This window comes from Moschus berezovskii, chromosome 25, assembly GCF_049115385.1.
Source record: "Moschus berezovskii isolate FMDL1 chromosome 25, NW_MosBer_1.0, whole genome shotgun sequence".
Classification (NCBI taxonomy): Eukaryota; Metazoa; Chordata; class Mammalia; order Artiodactyla; family Moschidae; genus Moschus; species Moschus berezovskii.
In genome coordinates, this window is record NC_142484.1 from 36897668 (window position 1) to 36919119 (window position 21452).

General features: G+C 41.7%; 1 protein-coding gene across 12 annotated transcripts in view; it reads right to left on the minus strand.

Annotated features, from left to right (window-relative positions):
* Nucleotides 1-21452, minus strand: part of DLG2 (discs large MAGUK scaffold protein 2) — a 1481746-nt gene that overhangs the window by 67718 nt on the left and 1392576 nt on the right. For all 12 annotated transcript variants that reach the window (XM_088832355.1, XM_055416123.2, XM_055416124.2 and 9 more), the window contains 2 exons: nucleotides 14456-14632; nucleotides 4990-5065 (listed from right to left, as the gene is read on the minus strand). In XM_088832355.1, coding sequence (XP_088688481.1) covers nucleotides 4990-5065; nucleotides 14456-14632 — 253 coding nt within the window. The remainder of the gene's footprint in view (nucleotides 1-4989; nucleotides 5066-14455; nucleotides 14633-21452) is intronic.

Genomic DNA, 21452 nt, shown 5'->3' on the forward strand with positions numbered 1-21452 from the left:
GTGGTGATTAAGTTTTCACCAGAGGCTAGTTTGAACAGAGATGCATTAGAAATGTAACTGACATTCTCAGGAAAGCTTGGGTACACTGAGATCTGGAGAACTGAGGTGGTTCTCAAGCAGATCTATTCAAACTGATGGCCACTTTGAGACTGGTTATCGGTAGGCTGGAATTATCTGGATTACTGGCACAATAGTCCTCTTGTCTTTCCATGTGTAGACACAGACTTCATGAAGACACATGGTGTTTCATTTGTAGCAAATGGGCATTTAGGAATGGAGAGCCTCAGATTTCCTCATGGATATTCTCCAAACTCAGTAAGCTTCAAAGCTCATAGCCAGACTTTCCACACAATCTTCCCAACCTTCCAGATCTTCTTGATCAGCCCCATTAGCCAAAACTCCCACCACACCATCCTCACCATCCATCTAGTGTCTCTGATCTGCAAGGTCTTACTCCAAAACGCCTGCACTTTCCACCTTCATGTTCATTCTATTTTCTATGTGTGGCAAACTCTTACTCAAACTTCAAAATCTCACTCAAATAGTACCTTCTTTTTGAAGCCTTCTCCCTTATCCAAGTCATAATTAGTAGCTCTCTCCTTCTTCTGACTTCCAAGAAAAGAAGGGATAGTGTGAAGAAATGAGAAAGGCAAATGTTCTACTGTCAAAGTAAGTTGAATTTAAACCTGACTTTTGTACTTACTAGCTGTGTGATCTTAGGTAAATTAATCTTCCTGAGGCACAACCTCTTGGTGTTTAAAATACAGATTAATTCGCTAAATTTGGGCTTCCCAGGTGGCAACAGTGGTAAAGAATCTACCTGCTAATGCAGGAGAAGCAAGAGACAGGAGTTCGATCCCTGGATTGGGAAGATCCCCTGGAGGAGGAACTGGCAACCCACTCCAGTATTCTTGCCTGGAAAATCCTATGGACAGAGGAGCCTGGTGGGCTACAGTCCATGGGCCTGCAAAGAGTCACACACAACTAAGCTACTGAGCACACACACATACACACACACACACAGGGATCATCAGTGATATTGTGTTGCCATTGTTTGCTTGCTTATATATCTTTCTGTGAGCTCTGATTTGTCTTTTTAATCACCCGGCTGCCCCACGAGGCACCTAGCCTAGTACCTAATGTTTTATAGAACTCAATTTTCAAACATTAATGAATGTTTAATTATTCATTCATAATTCAATTCATAATTGAGGAAAAGTAACTCAAGCACTCTAAGTTCTTCTTCTATGAAGTGCTCTCTAGTCATTCCCACATCCAGGAAGTCCCCATAGCTGTTGTATACAGTATTAATAAGGCTCCTGTCACAGCCCATTTTACACATAATAATTGATTCTAAGATCCTCCAGGGCAGTGGCCACAGCTTTCACTCTGTTTAAAAAAAAAAAAAATGTTTTGGCCACACCAAATGGCATGTGGGATCTTAGTTAGCCCACTAGGGATCAAACATGTGCCCCTTGCATTGGAAGCGTGGAGTCCCAACCACTGGACCGCCAGAGAAGTCCCCATGGCTTTCACTCTGAATCCCCAACAATTCACAATGTTCTGTCGATTCCAACTAATGATATCGTTACTTAAATATCCCATCCTCTTCCTCATTTCAAATAGTTTTCCTTTTCAGTTTATGCTGCATTTACCCCTGGGTCCCAGGGACTGAGACCTCTGTAACTATATGACTAATTTCTGTAGTTTTTGTCCAAGGCTCAGAGTGAGTGGCATCTCCTGACTTTCTTAACTCTCCATTGGAGAGTGGGTCTGTCCTTTCTTCAGTCTTAATTGTCCTGTCTTTCTCTTATTGTCCTTTGCGTTCTACTTCAGGGTGAGAATCTTCTCATTGATGTACTATTTTTGTAGGGACTTGGAAATCTGTGGTTTATTGTTTCTTAATTCATAGGCTCACGGAGAATTACTGCTGGAAGGCACCTTAAAAATCACTGAAACCAGGGATCTCAAGCAGAGAACAATTCCCAGTGGTGTGTTAGGCATGACATCAATCATGACACCCCCCTTTTCTTTCCTGCTGAGGTCATATATGGACTCAGAATCATTTTCAACACATTTTCTAGTTAGAGACATCAATTCATCAGTGTACATAGGAGGTGAAACTTCTTTGAAATCCCTGATATAGTTCAAAGTTGCTACTTTGCTAATGAGGTCCAAAGAGCAGTGATGACTCAGTAATAAACTGACACCAGAACTCAGGTACTTGATTCTCATGAATTTCAGTTCAGGGTTTCCCTTTCTACGTGATCAATGCTTCTCCTTCAACAGCCACTCAAGTCCTAGGATTTATATTCTATTCACTGGCTCGTACCTAATCGTATTCAACAATATGATTAAAAAAACACAACACACAAGTTTTGTCCTTACTGAAAAGGCATCTGGACTCTCACTGATGTTATAAGCTCTTGAGGGGAAGGGCCTGTGTTACCTTTGTATCTTTCACAAGTTCTAATCCTGTGTCTGGCACATGGTAGGTATTCAACGAAAATTCTTTGATATATATCCAACTATATATATGAAACAAACAGGAAATCTATCCTAAAATTCTCACCAAGAATCATTGAAAAATCTTACCCCTTTGTATGGAGACAGTATTTGTTGGAAAGGTTTCCATGCATGATGACATAGTCCCTCACTATTTTTTAGAGTGACATCATGTTTAAATAAATTCCCTTTCACCAGAATGTATTAGGGGAATGAAAATCATTATGTCAATGACTGGGCTGCCCAGTGAAACTTCTGCTTAAAAATACAAAGGGCAGTGTTGTGGCTTAGGGCTCAAAAGTTTTGAGAAATGATAGTTTTTCTTTTTGCTTTCATGGTGACAAATGTTGACCTAAACATGTGGTTCTGTGTGATGCTCACAAGTCAAAAATGTTAGGGCAGAAAAGTAAAGGAAAGGATATGAAGAGAAAGAATGGGAAAGCAGAAGGTGGGGAAGGTATTTTACAATACAGCAATACGATTCTTGTATTATCACTTAAAAATAGATTTAAAAAATCCTTTACAACCCACAACCTACATCACACAACAGGAAAGATTAAATGCTTTCCCCTTAAGGTCAGGAATAGAACAGTTTGCAACTTTCATACAAACTATACAGGAAGTTCCAGCCAAGGCAATCAGTTATGATAAAGAAATAAAAGTCACTTAGATTGAAAAGAAAGACACTTAGATTGAAAAGAAAGAAGTAAAACTCTCTTTTTATGACCTTGTAGATAGAAAATCCTAAGGAATCAACCAAAAAGCTATTATAATTAATAAATGGATTCAGCAAGGTAGCAAGGTATAAGGCAGATATAATTACATTTCTATATACTTGCAATGAACTATCAAAAAATAAAAAATAAGAAAACAATTCACGTGCAAAAGAATGAAATTACAATCCTACTTCATATCATACACAATAACTGATGCAAAATGGATCAACCACCTAAATGTAACAGCTAAAAGTATAAAACTCAGAAGAAAATATGGACATCTTCATGACCTTGGTTTTTTTGATATAATAACAAAGAAAGCAGCAAAAGAAAAAATAGGTAAATTGAACTCTCTCAAAATCAAAAATTTTGTGCACCAAAAGACATTCTAAAGAGAGACAACTCATAGAATGGGAGAAAGTATTTCAAAAATGTATATTTAATAAGAGATTAATATCTGGAATATACAAAGAACTTCTACAGCTCAGCAACAACAAAGGAATGCCATTTTAAAAATGGGCAAAGGACCCGAAAAGACACTTCTCAAAGAAGATACACAACTGGTTAATAAGCACATGAAAAGATGTTTAATACCAATGATAATTAGGGAAATAAAAATCACAACCACAATGAGATACCACTTCAGACCAAACAGGAGGACTATAAGCAGAAAGACAGTATAATAACAAGTGCTGGCAAGGATGCAGAGAAACTGGAACCCTCATACACTGATGGTGAGAATGTGGAATGTTACAGCCACCTTGGAAACAGTCTGGCAGTTCCCCCAAATGTTAAACACACAGTTATCATATGACCCAGGAGTTCCACTCCTAAGTACATGCCCAGTGGAAGTAAGAGTATATTTCTATATAAAAATCAGTACACAAACGTTGATAGTAGCATTATTCATAATTGCCCCAAAGTGGAAACAACACAAATTTCCACCAACTGATGCATGGATAGATTTAGATGAGTATATCCATACAACGGAACATTGTTGGGCAATGAAAAGAAAAGAAGTCCTTATATATGCTACAGCATAGAGGCACTTTCAGAACGCTATGTAAAGTGAAAGAAGTAGTCACAAAAGACCACGCAGTATATAATGCCATTTGTATGAACTATACAGCATAGGCAAACCTATGGAGACAAAGTAGATTAGTAGTCCCCTAGGGCTAGGTCAGAGGGCTGGGGAGAGGGAAGCGACTGCTACAGGATTTCTTCATGGGGTGGTGAAATATTCTAGAGTTGACTGTGGTGATGGTTGCATAACCCTAAATTTCATTTGTTAATTTTCTTCTTTTCTATGTCTGTCACAACAATCCATGTATTCACTTAGATGATCCATCTGTATATTTCCATGACCACTGTCCTGACTTTATAATGTGTAAAGGATTAGATATATCTTATGATGAGCAGGCATCTTTTATAGAATCTAGGCTTTGAGAATATTTATTTTAAAAGAAAAAAGTTAGAGAAATAAAAATACCAAAACTATCTTTTTTCTTCTTCACTATAGTCATTGTATCACCTTTATAATACATCATTTCTGCTGATCACTAGCAGCTTTACCCCCAATATTTAGTATATTTATTATAGATCTATTTCATCAGAAATCACGTCATGATTGTATTTAGCAATACATTTTTAACAGTGATCTTCTGTCTTGTAGCTCCATAATCTGTCTGTTACTGAAAGCTTACATGCTAATTTTAGTTAAATCCATGGCAACCGAGAGAACTTAATGTTTCAATTATTTTGTACCTACCCCTTTTGAATCAATCACTCCAGGTTTTGCATTAAACTTCACTGTCTTCAATCGGGCACGTTCCTTTCTTTCCACCCTAAGGAAAATGGAAAATAAAGAGTCTATCACATGGCAAGGCATTTATGATTTTAAATTCCTTATCCAATGAAGAGTACCTCTTCTTCCTATCCTTCAGATCAAATAAAATGTTTTAAAATATTTGTTTTCTTTGTCAGTATAAAAAGTCTCCATATAACATCTCTAAGCTGCTAACATATCCCTTGCAATTTTTGTGTTACATATACTGAATCGTCACCTATTTGGAAGGAATAAAAACATAATATTTGCCATTTAAATGCCTGAATCAATCAGAATCTACTTCTGATTGAAATCACAGTCCACAGACACGAACACCTAAAGTGGAGGCCAAGTAAACTCTCCTCTCTTAATATCCTTTTCTGTTAGATTCCTTTTTCTTTCCTTCTCTTTAAGAGAGCTGGGGTGTTTACTTTTACCTCAAACCAACCATGTTATAATCTTGAACTTTTCCTTTGCCCAATGTCCTTCTGCTGCCATCTCTGCAGTTTTTGTTATTTTACCTTCGTTCATTCATCAAGCACTTATTGAAAGCCTACCCTGTATCAAGTAAGGTGTTGGGGGAAAAAAAATTAACAAGCATGACTTCAATGAAGGCATAGTAATGTCTTCTTGGAGGGGACAGAGGCATAAAAAGACAGACTACTGCCCAATAAGACTGCTGATAGCAAGGTGAGTGGGCACATCTATCTATCTCATTGGAGGGTGATAAGGAGTGGAAAGCAATGGGGAGGGCTTCTTGGTGGAGTACATTTCTGTGAGACTTAAATGGTGAGAAAGAGCTTGTCAGTGGGAAAAGTTCAAGGAGAATCTCCCAGACAGAAGGGCGGAACAACAGGTACCATGACCTGAGGTTCCCTGGTGGCTCAGAGGTTAAAGCATCTGCCTCCAATGCGGGAGACCTGGGTTCGATCCCTGGGTCGGGAAGATCCCCTGGAGAAGGAAACGGTAACCCACTCCAGTATTCTTGCCTGGAGAATCCCATGGACAGTCCATGGGGTCGCAAAGAGTCAGACACGACTGAGCGACTGAACGGATGGACGGACGAAAGATTGCAGGAAGATTCTGATGCAACGTACATACAGCACAGGGACATGAGGCTGGGGAGGTGGCGGGGCCCCCTTTATAATATAACGGGGATCCTGCTACATTAAGACCATGGGGCTTTCCCTTGGGGAATCCTCGCGACTTCCTAGAGGCTACAAAGCCAAGAAACAATAGACTACATTAGTATTTTAAAGAAGTGACTCTGGGGGAGGAGGAAGATGGATTGAAGGAGGGAAGGAACAGTGGGAAGCAGAAAGCCTATTAAGAAGCTATTGCCATAATCCAGGCGAGAAATGATGAGGAGTGATAATGAAGTGGAGGAGAGGGAAGAGTTTGAGAAACACTAATATAATAAAGTTGGCAGGTCTTGTGTCTATTTGAAGGATGGAGTTGAAAAGAGAAGTTAAATATTTCTCCGATTTTTTTTTTTTTTTGAGCCTCTCTAATTAGACACGATCGTTCTGTCCTCTAAGCCCCACAACACTTGTTTGTTTGTCTTCATTGGTGTTATCTCTTGTTTCCTTCCGTGCTGTTTATTTTTGAGTTGCACATAAAAGGCTCTGTGTTCCTTGAGGGCAAGTCCACATATGACTCAGAGTATTACAACAAATCCTCAGTAAATTTTAACAGCTGAACTAAAATACTATTCATTGCATTGTTTTAGCATCACTCTTTATTTAAATGTAGCTAGGTCTAATTTCAAAAATGGGGAAAGAAAAAAAGAGAGGAAAAACCCTGAATCTACAGAAACTTTAAGGGTTTATGAAATCTAAGCTATTCATAGATCAATAATTAACAACATACTTCTCTTTGAGAGTTATTTTGTGTTTCCAGCTGAAACACATTGAAGATCGGGGTTTCTATAGTTACAGAATGGAGTTTCAGAATATATTTATTTTGGTATGAGAGTAGAATATTTGAGTGGAAACAGATGAGCAAAATTCTTCAAATCTAACCTCCGATATTAAAGCAGTATGTTTCACCGAGAGTTTCGACCTGCCCCTAACATACAACAGTTGGGAGGAGAGCAAGGAAGATTTCACATAAGGTAAGTAGCAAAGTGCAAAGACGCTCACTGTGAAAATGTCTGCTCTGAGCTTCTTCAGCTTTTCTCAGTTTTAATCCAAGTGCAAATGCTAATTGGCATTCTCTTTGGGTCCTTCTAAAACTGCTGTTACAGCCCCGACTTTCTCCTGGCGTCTCTGCATTAACCAGCCTACTTATGGGAAACACCAGTCCATCAGGGGATGCCAAAATGACATGCAGAGAATACATGGTTATTTGATTAGTCTATGAAAATAAATTCTGCATAAAGTGAGAGAGGTCACATGGGCCCTAAACATAAATGAGGCTGAACTCAATATTCTCTTCTAATTATTGCTTAGACAGAGCATTCTAACATTTCCCCCTTGGTTTCTAAGTTCATGCCTTCCACGTTCCTTCAGAAACGTTTCTATTAGGCCACCTTAGTAGTTCATCACTTAAATCTTAAATGAGTTGCAGAGACTAAGTCAGATGAACAGGCAGACGGACAGAGACACACACACAAATACACCTAATATGTGATATGGTTTATTACTGATCTTCAAACAAGCAACAAAAAAAGTTAAAAAAAAGAAAAAATTAAAGCCTTACTGTAGGAGTGGCAGATTTTGGTTCACTCAAGAAGGAAATCAGAAAGCTTTGATTTCTATTTGGGTTGAAAGTTTCATGAATAATAAAGATGATGATATAAGTGGTAACTGAAATTTTAACATATTATTATTAATGAAAAAGTCCTTCACATTTACATCATTCATTTGACCCTAACAATAACCAAGTGTGACATTCTCAGTCCCATTTTATGGCTGGAAAAGCTAAGACTCAAAGCTTCCTAAATTAGAAAATGGTAGAAATAGGGACTGAGCATATATCTTCTAACAGTGTCTGACCACATTCATTCTGTTTGGGAAATAGTATTTAAGGACCTTCCACACCGCCCTTATCCAGTGGGATTTTCAACACCCGTGAGACTATACAGGATCACCCACAATTCAAGACCAATATAGTTCCTTAGGAGTCAGGGCCTACTTTCTCACAAATGATAACCATCCCCCTTCTTTGCATCCCAAATCCCGATTGTCCTGATTTAAATAAACCATAACCAAATTCAAGCATTGAGTCACTGACATAATACTTGTTTTGACAGGCTGGCCTCAAAACTCAGAATAAATTTGCTTTTAGCACTGAAATTCAGGTTAGCTAGATGTCTATTTGCAATCTGACATCACAAACACTGGATTGATTTCTCTCCTCAGCAGTCTTTTCACATTTATTGCATCCCCAACCACAGTTGTGTTTTGGCATCCCAGAGGCCCATGCTGATAGTCTCTTGGGGGTCTCTGCAAATCTTTTCTCCCGGGTAGCAAGGGGTGTGGCTTATCTTCTTTCCTCACTTGCCTCAGCCCTGTCCTCTCTCCTAGTGCTTCTTGGGATGCATGTGGACAGTTTATTGCCAAGATCAGTTAGGGCTGAGAAATAGGTCCCTACATAATACTGTGCTTTTCTGAGCATCAAAAGCTCAACATTTGCAGAAAGGAAAATGTATATCATTTGAGTAAGCACAAAAGTATTAGATGCATGCTAACCACCTTACCTATCTTATCTATAACCGGCATGATAATCCAGGGTTTAAGATGAAGCTGGGCAAATAGCAGGTGCTTAATCTTTGTTGGTAAATGAATGAAAGAATCATCGAAGAGGCTTACTGGTTCTTGACCTGGATGTGAAACCTAAGGCTCAGAGAGTTGAAGTGACTTGCCCAAACAACCAATGTTTCTGAAAAACACTTGCTGACCATTTCCTGACTTTTTCCCTTGAAGGAATCTACGTAAAAGTATAGCATCACCTTCTGCGTTCTACTAACTGAGACTCCTTGGGCAGAAATACATGATGTTAAGAACCATAGATCTTTACCTAAGGAATTGGTGGGTCACCTGTGTGGAAAGACTGACTCGTGATGAGAAGGACTGACATACTTCTCTCACACTCAGGAGGCAAGCAATTAATTAGATTGTTTAAGCAGAAATAATCCCCTCCGCCCTGGTTTGGTCACTGACCAAAATACTGAAAACTTAAACTGGATAGCAAAATTTGAGCAATCAGTTCTGACATCTAGCATCTCCAGAGAGCACCAAATGGCCATGCTTTAATGAGCCCAACTGTCTTCCTCTGTCCTTTTACCCATCTCCCATCTGGCGTTTTCAGGTTCCCGCCAAACACACAATGAGGGCAGGCCTGCGGCACTGGATGGTCAGAGCAGCATTTGGGGCTGGGTATCACTTTGCCTGTGTCCCTCCCAGGGTCCACTGCAGGGAGGACTGAAACACCATACAGGTTACTGGCCACAGGCTTGCAGGGAAGCTAAGTGAATGAACACTTACTCAGTGCTAGCTGCAAACTGCCATCTGAGAGCCGAGTCACTGTGGGGCAATGAAGAGATACTTGGATGAAGAGACAGGGGAACACATCCCAGTCTGGCTCTTCAGAAACTATGTCATCTCAGAAAAGAGAGATTCTGTGCTAAGAGCCCAGGTTTAGATATCACACAAATATGCATTGCAATTCTCCATCTGCCACCTACTAGCTCTGTGACTTAGGGTAGGTCACTTAACCTCTTAGGATCTCAGGTTTCATGAGACTGGTGAAATTAGGATATTAAGACAGACTTGAAAAATTATGGTGAATATTAAATAATACTAAAAATGGTTAGTACAGTATTTGAAATGTATAAGAGCTTCTTACTTGTCAAGCACTTCTAGTATAACTTTGGGGTAGTGAAAAGCCATCTGGTCTTGCTACAGAGAGACCTAGGCCAGTGGCTGACTGTGCATCCTTGGGGAAGTTACCTGACTTCTCTGATCTTCAGTTTCCTTATGAAGCTTTTGTGAAGATTAAAGAAAATCTTACATTTGAAAGCACCAGCGCAATACATAGTCTATCATCATATGGGATTCACTCCTCTGTCTGCTGCCCTTTCACTTCCCTTGGTACCTGCTATGGACTGAATGTTTGTGTCCACACAAAATTCATATGTTGAAGCCTCAATCCCCAGGGTGGTGGTCTATGGTGGTGAGGCATTGGGAGGTAACAAGGTCATGAGGATGGAGCTCTCATGAATCAGATTAGTGGCCAAAAAGAAGGGACAGGAGAGAAGAGATCTCTCTCTCAGCCTCATGAGGAAATAGCAAGAGGACTGTCTGCAAACTAGGAGGAAGGTCCTCTCTCTGGGAACCTGAATGGCTAATGCCTTGATTTTGAACCCCAGAACTGCAAAATATACATGTCTGTTGTCCAAGTCACCAGTGAATGGTATTCTGTCACATAGCCGGAACTAAGACAGCACCTTTACTTACACTATAGCCCTCTGCCCTCACCAGTGTAACTGTGTCATAGTTACATGCTGGTCCCACAAGCACAGGCAGTGACAGCATTTGGCACACAGACGGTGCTCATGAGGTGCTTGCTGAACTGAATTTTGTCAATTCTTATTTCTATAATGTTGGGTGGCAGGAATTGCATATGAGTTAAGAGTGTTATAGCCTGGAATCAAATCCCAATTATGCCATTTATTAGCTGGGCAATTCCAGGCAAGTAAATTAACCTCTATCTGCTTTAGTCTCCTGGTTTGTAAAATGAGGATAATTATATCACCTTCCCCATAGGGTTGTAATGAGGTTTAAATAAGTTAATTAATTGCAAAGGGCTTACAACAGTGTCTAGCATGTTCAAGGAACATTTATTTAAATAAAATTTATTTACCAACTTCAAAAAAGAGAGAGGGAAAAGGCAATGATTTTCATACTCTTCATCTTATGGTTTCATTGAAATGATTAAATGGAATCATCAATAGAGTATATTTTTATAAAGGGTAAAGTCATACACTGATGTTATCCATTATGAAATTTTTGCAAACTGGCTCTCGGAGCTGAACTATAATTCCTCTCTGGCCTCTAACTGAAAAGGGGCCAGAGAGGAATTAAGGATTGAAAAAAATAACCCTAATCTAATAATAAATCATATGCGCACCAGCAACCATTTATTCTGAGCTATAGTTGTAAGATGCTGAATGCAGTATAAAATGAGAACGCCTCCTTTAGAAGCTAAGTATTAAAGAGCAGCCCTAGGGAAGGCTCATGACAGATCTTAAATTGCATTAAGGTAAGTGCACAAGAATGCTTTATGGGGTAGGTATAAGTAATTTTTATTTCTTCTTGAAACTTTTCTAAATTTTCCCATTTTCTACAATGAAATGTGTTACCTTTACAAACACATAAAACAATAATAGTAACATTTTTGCAAAGAGTTACCATCCTAAGGAGAAAATTTAATAGAAATTCATTTACATTCATAAACACACACACACACAGATGAGATGGGCATTACTCTACCCTTTATGAGCAAGAATGCAAATGTCAACATTAGAGTCATGAGACACACCTCTTCTCCAGGCCAGCATGGTGGTCAGGATAGTTTTTCCTAAAATGTTTGCTGCTGCTGCTGCTAAGCTGCTTCAGTTGTGTCCGACTCTGTGTGACCTCATAGACGGCAGCCCACCAGGCTCCCTGTCCCTGGGATTCTCCAGGCAAGAACAGTGGAGTGGGTTGCCATTCCCTTCTCCTAAAATATCTGAGAGAGCCAATTCAAGAATGACCTCCAGCAGGCAGAAAATTACCAGGAGGACTAACACTGAGAATGTTCCTTGGGGGACAGAGATGTGCAACTGAACAAATGAAGGATTATTGACAAGACTGGTCAGAACCACAGAATCTCAGGGTTGGAAAGTGACAGAAAATTATGTAGCTCAGCTGTCCCACTCAGAGCTTGCGTCCCTTTTACAATACTTAGTGCCCTGGAATCTTCTAGTATCAGAATCATCTAGGGGGACATGCACACGAATACAGATCTCCAGATGGACTGAATCAGAGTCACTCTGTGTGTCAGTGTGTGTGAGGGAGAGTGGGCGTATCTTAAGTTTTCATAATGTTCCCTTGGTGTCAAAGCCATTATTCTCATTCACTGTCTTCCCAGGTAATCCATTCCATCTCTAGGCAGCTCCAACTACTAAAAGGATTTCCTTAAAATTATTTGAAATCTCTTTCCAGACAGCTTTCCTTCTCGACCCCATTTCTACCCATATTCAACAAGATGGCTCCTTCTTCTACAGAATAGCCCTGCAGATAGCTCTGATTAATCACATTAAAGCAAACCAAAATGCTTGCTGCCTTGACATTTTTCAAAAATAAATGGAAGTGGAAAAACAGAATATATACTACTCCTGGGAGTTACTGCTTCAAATACACAAAACACAAAAAACTAAAAACTCAGAATGTCCTCTCAAAGCAATATCAGGCAATTATGCAGGAGCCCAGAGGCTTGGATGGTAAAGAGTCTGCCTGCAATGCAAGAGACTGGTTCAATCCCCTGGTTGAGAACATCCCCTGGAGTAGGAAATGGCAAACCACCCCAGTATTCTTGCCTGGAGAATTCCATGAACAGAGAAGCCTACGGTCCACGGTGTTGCAAAGAGTCGGATGTGACTGAGTGACTATTTTCATTTGTATTTCCAGGAGTTTAGAGAACTGTCTGCTGGTGGGAGATCCACAGGCCCAGGCTTAGAGGATAGGGAGGGAGACAGTCACGATGCCCTGGTCTCCTCACATTCACCCTGGGTTGTGTGGCCACCGGCAAGAAAAGACAGGGGACCAGTCTTCTCTGAGGTTCAAATGGCCCACAGTTATTCTTGGGGAGAATTTCCATCTTCCCACTGTGGCTGGCGCTACCTCAGTCACTGAGTCACTTTGTGTGCAGCAGTATTTGAATACTCAGCTTCAGGAGGATTTTCTACAAAGGTATTTGGGATGTTTGGATTCGAGGAGGAGAGCCCTTCGTGGCTTGAGAAAAGTTAGTGACTGTTTTGAATAAACATTATTCCTGACTTTGACTTCATACCATCTCGTCTCTAGGGAGCAGATCATTTGTTTCTCAGACAGTATCCTGGTGCCAAGAGGATACTCATGGGAAGAAGAGTTCCTTTCTAGTGGTGATGCACAGAAGCTGCTGGGGACAGATGAAGGATGTGGTTGTTCTGAAGTTTATTCCTGCCTTTCAAGAGCAGAGTTGAAGAAATGCTTAGAAGAGAAAGAACATAGTATTCCTTTTCTTTTCTTTTGAATTTTTAGTTGTATATTGGGGTATAGCCAATTAACAGGGCTTCCCTGGTGCCTTCTGCAATGCAGGAGGCATGGGTTCAATCCCTGGGTCAGGAAGATCCCCTGGATCGGGAAATGGAAACCCACTCCAATATTCTTGCCTGGAGAATCCCATGGACAGAGGAGCCTGGAAAGCTACAGTCCATGGGGTTGCAAAGAGTCAGACATTACTGAGCCTTAACACTTCACTGTGACAGTTTCAGGTGAACAGCGAAGGGACTCAGCCATACAGATAGTAGAACATAACAGTCTTGACTTAGAAAATATATACAGAACTAAATATCTGAGTGGAAGCTGGTTGGGGTGGGGACCAGGAGTAACTGAAGCTGTAAATAAACCTCTGTAAACCCACTCTTTGGAACTCACCATATGTTTAACAGCTCACAGCTCAAGTATCTAATTTTGTTTTTCTTTTCTCCAATGAAACTAGCTTTTAACTTTTAAATTGAAGTACAGTTGATTTACAATGTTGTGTTACTTTCTGCTGCACAGTGAAGTGATTCAATTATACACACATATACATTCTTTTTAAATATTCTTTTCCACAATGGTATATCATAGGATAGTGAACATAGTTCTCTGTATTAGACAGGACCTTGTTGTTTATTCTCAAGTATTTGATTCTGGATTGGAGTTTTTTAGTCTCTTCCCATGAATGTTTGGACAGAATACAAAGCCAGGACCTCAGCTTTGAAAATGTTCTATTTTACTTGGCTTTCACCTGTACTTTCTATAAAGTAACCCAGTAAATGATGAACCTCTGAAGTAACCCCTCTGGGTCTATAAATCAGCATACAAGCTGATAAGCATATCCCTGAACATATGAAAGCTGGCAAGTTTTAGGAAGGCAGAATAAGCAGATTCTCTTTCTTGCTTTATGCTGTATCATGGTTACCAGTTTGGGTAAAAACCTAACATGAGAGGAGTGAGAATATTTAATCTGTGTCCCCTGTCCCTGCTGACAATTTCTGCGCATAGTGACTAACCCACTCAAACATATCCTGGGAATGGTCTGCCACATCTTCATCTCTCCTCACCTCCACACCCCCGGGGAGGTGAACAGCAAATCCTTGGGATCGGAAGGGCCTCCTTACCTCCGCTTGCTGGGGATGACCCCCATCTCCTCACTGTCGCCCTCCAGTGTGACCCTCCTGGCTTGCCACCACTCGTCATCAGAGGCGTTGATAACGTGGAGAATATCTCCATATTTAAAACTAAGTCCTTGACTTGGCAGCCCACTGTCCTTGCTTTTGTCATAGTCAAACATGGCTCTGGAAGAAATGACATAAGAGAACACTGTTAGGAATCTCTGGCAGCTCAGATCTTGGATTCATCATTTGGATTATTCACTCTTGTCCTGAGAACCCACTGGCCACTGGGTACCCACTCCCAGGACTAACTTCTGGAATCCCAGTCAATGTTCCCACTGCTTTGGTCACAAATCAAGGTTACTTCTTACTTCTCCTGGAGGTTGCAAGGGCAGCCTATTAGGGCCCTTAACCTGGGGTTCTGCTCACTGGTAGATGCCAGACTCCAGGGAGTAGAGAGGAGGGGGAATGGGGAGTTAGTGCCTAATGGGAACAGAGTTTTCATTTCAGAAAGGTGAAAAATTCAGGAGATGGATGGTGGTAAGAATTGCACAACATTCTGAATGCAATTAGTGCCCCTGAACTGTACAGTTAAATATGGCTAAAATAGTATGTTTTATATTATGTGACTTTGCCACAATAAAAAAGCATATTAAAAAAACCCTGGGATACTGCTTCTTGGAGATCATCACATGCAACAAGGTGATAATGGAAGATAATAAAGGTAGGTTAGTACTTTATTGAGATTTTTTTTTCTCTCTCACTACAATCAAATTTTATAAATCACTATAAAGAAAGAAATAACGAAGAGAAAGATGGGAATCTTTTGAATGTACATTTTGTGTGATGAACAAATCTCAGATGAATCAAACTGCTTCCACAGAATACCAAGCCTACCTTGCCATTGCATTTATCACTCTGAATTGTAATTCTTGCTGTATGTATCATGTTTTCCCCACTAAAGAGTCTTTACTGAGCCTTCGCTAAGCCTAACACTGTAAATATGCATGACTGGTGGGGTAAAGGGGTTGGAAGCAGAGTTAAATGATGACCAAGACCTCAGCTCTTGCCCCCAAGCAGCTGACAATTTGTCTCAAGTCCTACCCAGGCCACCTCTTCCTGTATCTCCCACAAACTGTCACCACACACACACTACCTGTGATTTCCCTGGAGAAGCAGACTTTGCCATGTCCCTGTTCATTCCCCTTTGATTCTATTCTAACAATTTCCTTAGAGTGTAGCCACTATGCAAGCAAAACTAGCTAGATCTGGTGGACAGATTTGTCTAAAATCACCGAGGACAGAGTGTGATTCTTTTTCTTTCTTTTCCCCCCTCATAAAAGAAATGTCACATCTGCTGTCGTGGCAACCCAAATGAGTTGAAGGCATCAGCCCTCAAATGCTGCAGGAAAAGCTGAATTACTTGCAACACAGCCCCTTCTTCCATTAACTCTGTCCCCAGGTGGTGGAATACGGTGAGGGGGGTGTCTCAGCTCCTAGAATGACTCATTTCCACCTTAACCATCTGCATCTTCCTTACCAAAGACTTCACAAAACCCTCGCCAGGAAAAGGGGGCTGAGAAGAGGCAGAGACCCACTCCTGAATCTGTCACTTCTCTGGCTGGCTGATGAGACACAAGTTAACATTACAGAACCACAGCTTTGTAAATGCAAAGTTAGTCCAATAACTATATTCACATGGAGCTGCTGTGAGCTTTAATGAAATAACATATTGGATGCATCCGGCAGAATGTAGTCTAATAGTGGCTAAGAAAACAGACTCAGGGGCCACACTGTTAGGGCTGTGTTCTGGTCCTGGTACTTCTCTCTTACTAGTCATAGAGCTGGTAATCCAGGCACACTCCTGAGCCCCTCTGAGGACTCAGTTCCCTTGTATATAACATAGTGATGACAACAACGGAGATGATAACAGTGCTTTTACCATGGGATTGTCTTATGGGATGAAAGGCTGCCTAAAGTAATACATGTATAGCACACACAAAAGTGCCCACACAAAGTGACAGTCATTAAGTATGAACCACTGTTGTTGCTGTTGTCGTTATACACCTCCTTTCCCCTTTTGAGTGTATACTTATAAACATCCTTTCTATGGATTCTACTCTGCAAAAACAGACTGGCATAACAATCCCGAGACTGCATCCCTAAAAAGACCCACTTACAAGGATGGCCCTTGGCTGACATTTGGGAACTCAGCTTTTGGGAGGCTTCTTTCCATATCCTATTAAGAATAGCTTACTGTACCTAAACTGCCTATAATAAACAGGATCATTTAAGGTGAACACTTGCTTTTCCTCTGGGAGTCTGGAATTGTGGTAGGCAGAGAGGGCGTCTGTGTGAGTAGCCCCAAATACAATCCCTGGACACTGAATCTGTTCGGAGCTTCTCTGGGAGACAATGTTCTACACCTGTTGTCACAATCTTTCACTGGAGGAATTAAGCATGTCCTTCCTGATTTCACTGGGAGAGGACTCCTGGAAGCTGGCACCTCGTTTCCTCTGGATTTTGTCCCATGCTCTTTTCCTTCTGCTGAGTTGACTTTTTATCCACTTTTTGCAATAAATCATAGCCATGAAGATGAGAGTCCAACAAGCCCTCCTAGTTGGAAGTTGTCTTCAGGACCCTCAACACTCACTCCATAGATTGGAAACCATGTCCATTCCTAAAGAAAGTACAACGGATACAGTACTTAGTATCCTCTTTCTACAGGTGAGGGGCATACCAGGCGAGGCCCCCTCCAACTAACACAGGATACGTGGCTTAGAGGCAGCAACCTGGGGCTGGAGTGTTGGTCTCTTGGTCCTAAGTCCTAGTTCAGTGGTCTCCACCTTGCCCCCTGACCCCACCCCAGTCTGGGAGGTGGTGAAGGTGGTGACAAGGGGGCGAGGATGAGAACCATGATGACTAGCACTATTCATGCCCACGTGAGGGGGCCTGGCCCTTTGTGTTCATTGTCCTACATTTGACATCATAACAACCCGAAAGGTAAATATTAGTATCTCTGTTTAATAGATGGGAGAGGAGACTCAGGAAGTTCAGAAACCTGCCCCAGGTCACAAGTAAACACGTGGTAGAAACTGAACCTAGACTAAGGCTTGACTCCAAAATGCACATCCCTGGTTATTTCATTACCGTGCCCACCCACGACTCGGCCGTACCAGGAAATTCTAATCTTCCCTTCAGAGCTGACCACCTCTTCTCCCCAGGTCCCTGAAGTTCCCTTACGCTCAGCTCCTGTCCCCGGTATTACTTATCTTAAGGTCCCCAAACCTCTAGTTCGGCTCCAGGCTCTTCTGGATGTAAAGTGTGAGGACTGGAGGTAGAAAAGCCATCAGGAAAGCTGGCAGGTGGTGGCCAAGAAGGCAAGCTCTAGGGTCAGACTACTTGGGTTTGCTACTTTTTAACTGTGATCTTGAACAAGGTACTTAACGTCTCTGGGTTTCAAGCTTTCTTAATTATAAAATGGCATAGTAATAACACCAGCCACCTTGAAGAGTTGTGGTGAGGATTAAATGAAATAATACATGTGAAGTAACACAGCCTGGCAGGAGCAAGTGCTCAATAGATGTCAGCTAATACTACTACGATAATTATTCTGAAAAATGCACTGGGATTTGAATTCCAGTTTCTGAGTCCCAACTGTGCCACTTAGAATCTGTCTTATGGACTGTGTACAAAGATATCTATAACTCCTCTGTATCCTCAAGACCCAGTATAGTGCTGGGTACAAGGCAGACCTTCAGAAAGATCTATGGAAATATTTTGGATGATCTTTGAAAGCCCCTGGTGACTCAGACTGGTAAAGAGTCTGGCCTGCAAAGCAGGAGACCTGGGTTTGAGCCCCAGGTTGGGAAGATCCCCTGGAGAAGGGAATGGCAACCCACTCCAGTATTCTTGCCTGAAGAATTCCATGGACAGAGGAGCCTGACGGGCTACAGTCCACGGGATCACAGAGTCCAACACAACTGAGTGACTAACTTTCACTTTGAAAGCTCCACTTCTTTCAAGTCTCAGTGTCCTGGTCTGTAAGGGGAGGGCAGCAGAAACCAATCCCAAAGGTCCTCAGCAGGTGACCCATTCATTCTACTGAGCTCCATTCTAGTCTCAAGTCGTCTTTCCAAGAAAACATTTATTTACTTGGCTGTGCTGGGTCTTTGGTTGCGGAATGGGAACTCTTACTTGTGGCATGTGGGATCTAGTTCCCTGACCAGGGATTGAACTTGGGCCAGCATTGGGAGCACAGAATCTTAGCCACTGGACCACCAGGGAAGTTCCCCTAACTATTCCTGAGGGGAGATTTCCCACCCTTGGAAACAGCAACATGCTCTCTCCATGAGTTCTATTATCTTGGACAAACTGCCTCTCTAGGATCACACCGATTCAGATGTGCCAGGTCCCTAAAAACAAGCAGCTGACACATTTTAGCAGCTCCTGGCTCCTTTGGATATTAATGGATCATCACATCTGGGGAAGAGGCTACAGTGCCCCGTCACCTAGTTTAAAAAGCGATAAGCTGCTTTTAATTTACTTTATGTGCTAATTCATCACAGCAACTTTTATAAAATGCCATTAAGATTCACACTTTCCACCCAGGGTGCTTTTAACAAGTCCATTAGACAAGTGGAATTAGACATGAATAATGCAACGGCTCTCTCATCCCTCCCGCCCCTCCTGCATTTCAACGTGTGGTATCCTCTTGCCCACCGGGGAAGCCTAGGGAGGGAGGGCTTGTCCTCATGGGTGGCCAACCTGGCTTTGGAGACCTAGGTGCCAGACCAAAATTGTGCTTATTAAGTGTCCCACAATGTGCTAAAGACATTCTATTCATTGTCTCCCTCAATTTGCTGGGTTTGAGCCAGCATACCAGTTACACACGAAGCTTTGGAGAAAGGAAAGATCTGGGTGTTAAGTCCCAACTCTGTCATTGCTAGTTGTGAATTTTAGGTCTGTGGTTTAACCTCTTAGATGACCTCTTAACCAGAGACGACCATTCTCTCATTGATCAAATGAAGATAACGATGGCACGAACTCACAAGACCTTTATGGAGATACTGCTATGGCATGGTGCCTGTAAAGTTCCCAAGACCTGCACAGAATGAATCCCCTTTGTTATTATTTCTGTTAACAATCTTGCCGTGTAAGCGTTGTGGATCTCATAAAAGAAATGAGAGTCAAAGAGCCGAAATGAATAAAAGCTAGTAAGTGGCAGAATCAGGATTTAAACAAGACAGATGTGTCTGAATCAAAAGCCTGTGCTGACTGCAGAATTCAGCTTGGAGCTCCTGATCAGGAATGCAGTACTTAGATCTCATTCCCAAAGATTTCATGATGACACTGTGGACTAGACACCAGGAGAGAGGTGCATGTAGGTTACTGAGCACACTGTGGACTAGACACCAGGAGAGAGGTGCATGTAGGTTACTGAGCACACACTCAGTTCTCACGCTGCCTTGCAACGTGTATTTTACCCGTGCTGCAGATGAGGAAACACAAACTTCGATAAATTAAGCAACATGTCCAGGGGTACGTGAGCTATCAAGGTGGGTTTCAGCTGTTATGCCCTAAGCCTTTGTTCTTTAAGATGCTTTGGGGAAATAAGGTAAATTTACACGTGGCTGATGTTTATGTGGCTCACTGAAGGTCACTCTGGGGCATCTTCCTCATCAATCCCCAAGCTCCTTCCCTGGGAGGTAAGTGCCCTTCTCGCATACTCTGATCTCATTCTGCTTTGTGCCTTTTAACATTTGCAAATTCTATTTTGCATGAGCACGGGGATGGGGAAGATTCACATTCCTCCTAGCCCCAGAATCTACCCATAAGAGACGATCAAGAAAAGCTGTTTTCTGTCATTCAGTCACCTATGCCTGTCATAGGGTAATTCTTGAAATTCAATAGTTCACTTGCTTTCCTGTAAAAGCCTGGGCAGTTGGAAAAGCAGGTAAAGAAGGCCTGAGTGACACCCAGCATAGGCCTTCCTGACTTTTGTAGGAAATGACAAACATATGTGCCCCATTTCTGTCTCTCAAGTCATAACATATCCAACCCAGGTGGAGGGTTACATACGGCTCTGTACCGATGACTTCTCAAGTCTCTTTAAGGAGCCATACATACCCCTGTGGATGAATCATCATGCCCAAACTTAGCTCTGTCAAGGCCACTTATTCTCCCATCCATCTCAATGCTAAACTTCCCCAAGTAAAAATGGTGGTGAGAACCACCACCAAAATTGGTCTGGTGGATGGGAACAGGCTAGCCTCTGCCAATCCTGGCTAAGAGGCCATTGACCATGATGCTTCTGTTTACTGAATGGCTGCTGGGCACATAGTAAGCCTACAACATGACAGGCACTGTTCTGGGTATTTATTATCTGTGATTCAAAAGATAACCCTTAAGAGTTTGGAACAGTCATGTACACACTGTAATATTTAAAATAGATAACCAACAAGGACCTACTCTATAGCACAGGAAACTCTTCTCAATGTTATGTGGCAGCCTGGATAGGATGGGGTTTTGGGGGAGGATGCATATGTATGGCTGAGTCCCCTGTTCACCTGAAACTATCACAACATTGTTAACTGGCTATATCCCAGTACAAAATAAAAGCTTAAAAAAAAAAAGACCACTTAAAATGCAAGCATTGTTCCCATTTTACAGAAGGGTAAATACACTCCATGCCATGGACTGTGGTATCGCATGGGTTATACCACTTAATCACTAATAACCTAGTAAGGCAGGTCCGGTTCTTTAAAGACACTCTTTCAACATGCCAGTGTTTCCTTTTATGTGAGGGGGCTATTGGGAAAATGCCAATCTCTACTGGACCCAAGGCACCAGGCAGTCACTGTCATGATGGAAGATGGAACTAATTGGGCACCAACCAGAGGTCCTCACAGTCTGGGCCTCTGCACAGTGGTGGCATTTTGATCATAATCAGGGAGGAAGCATCATTTCCGGGGGCAACAACTCTCTGTCTCTCTATTTCTCC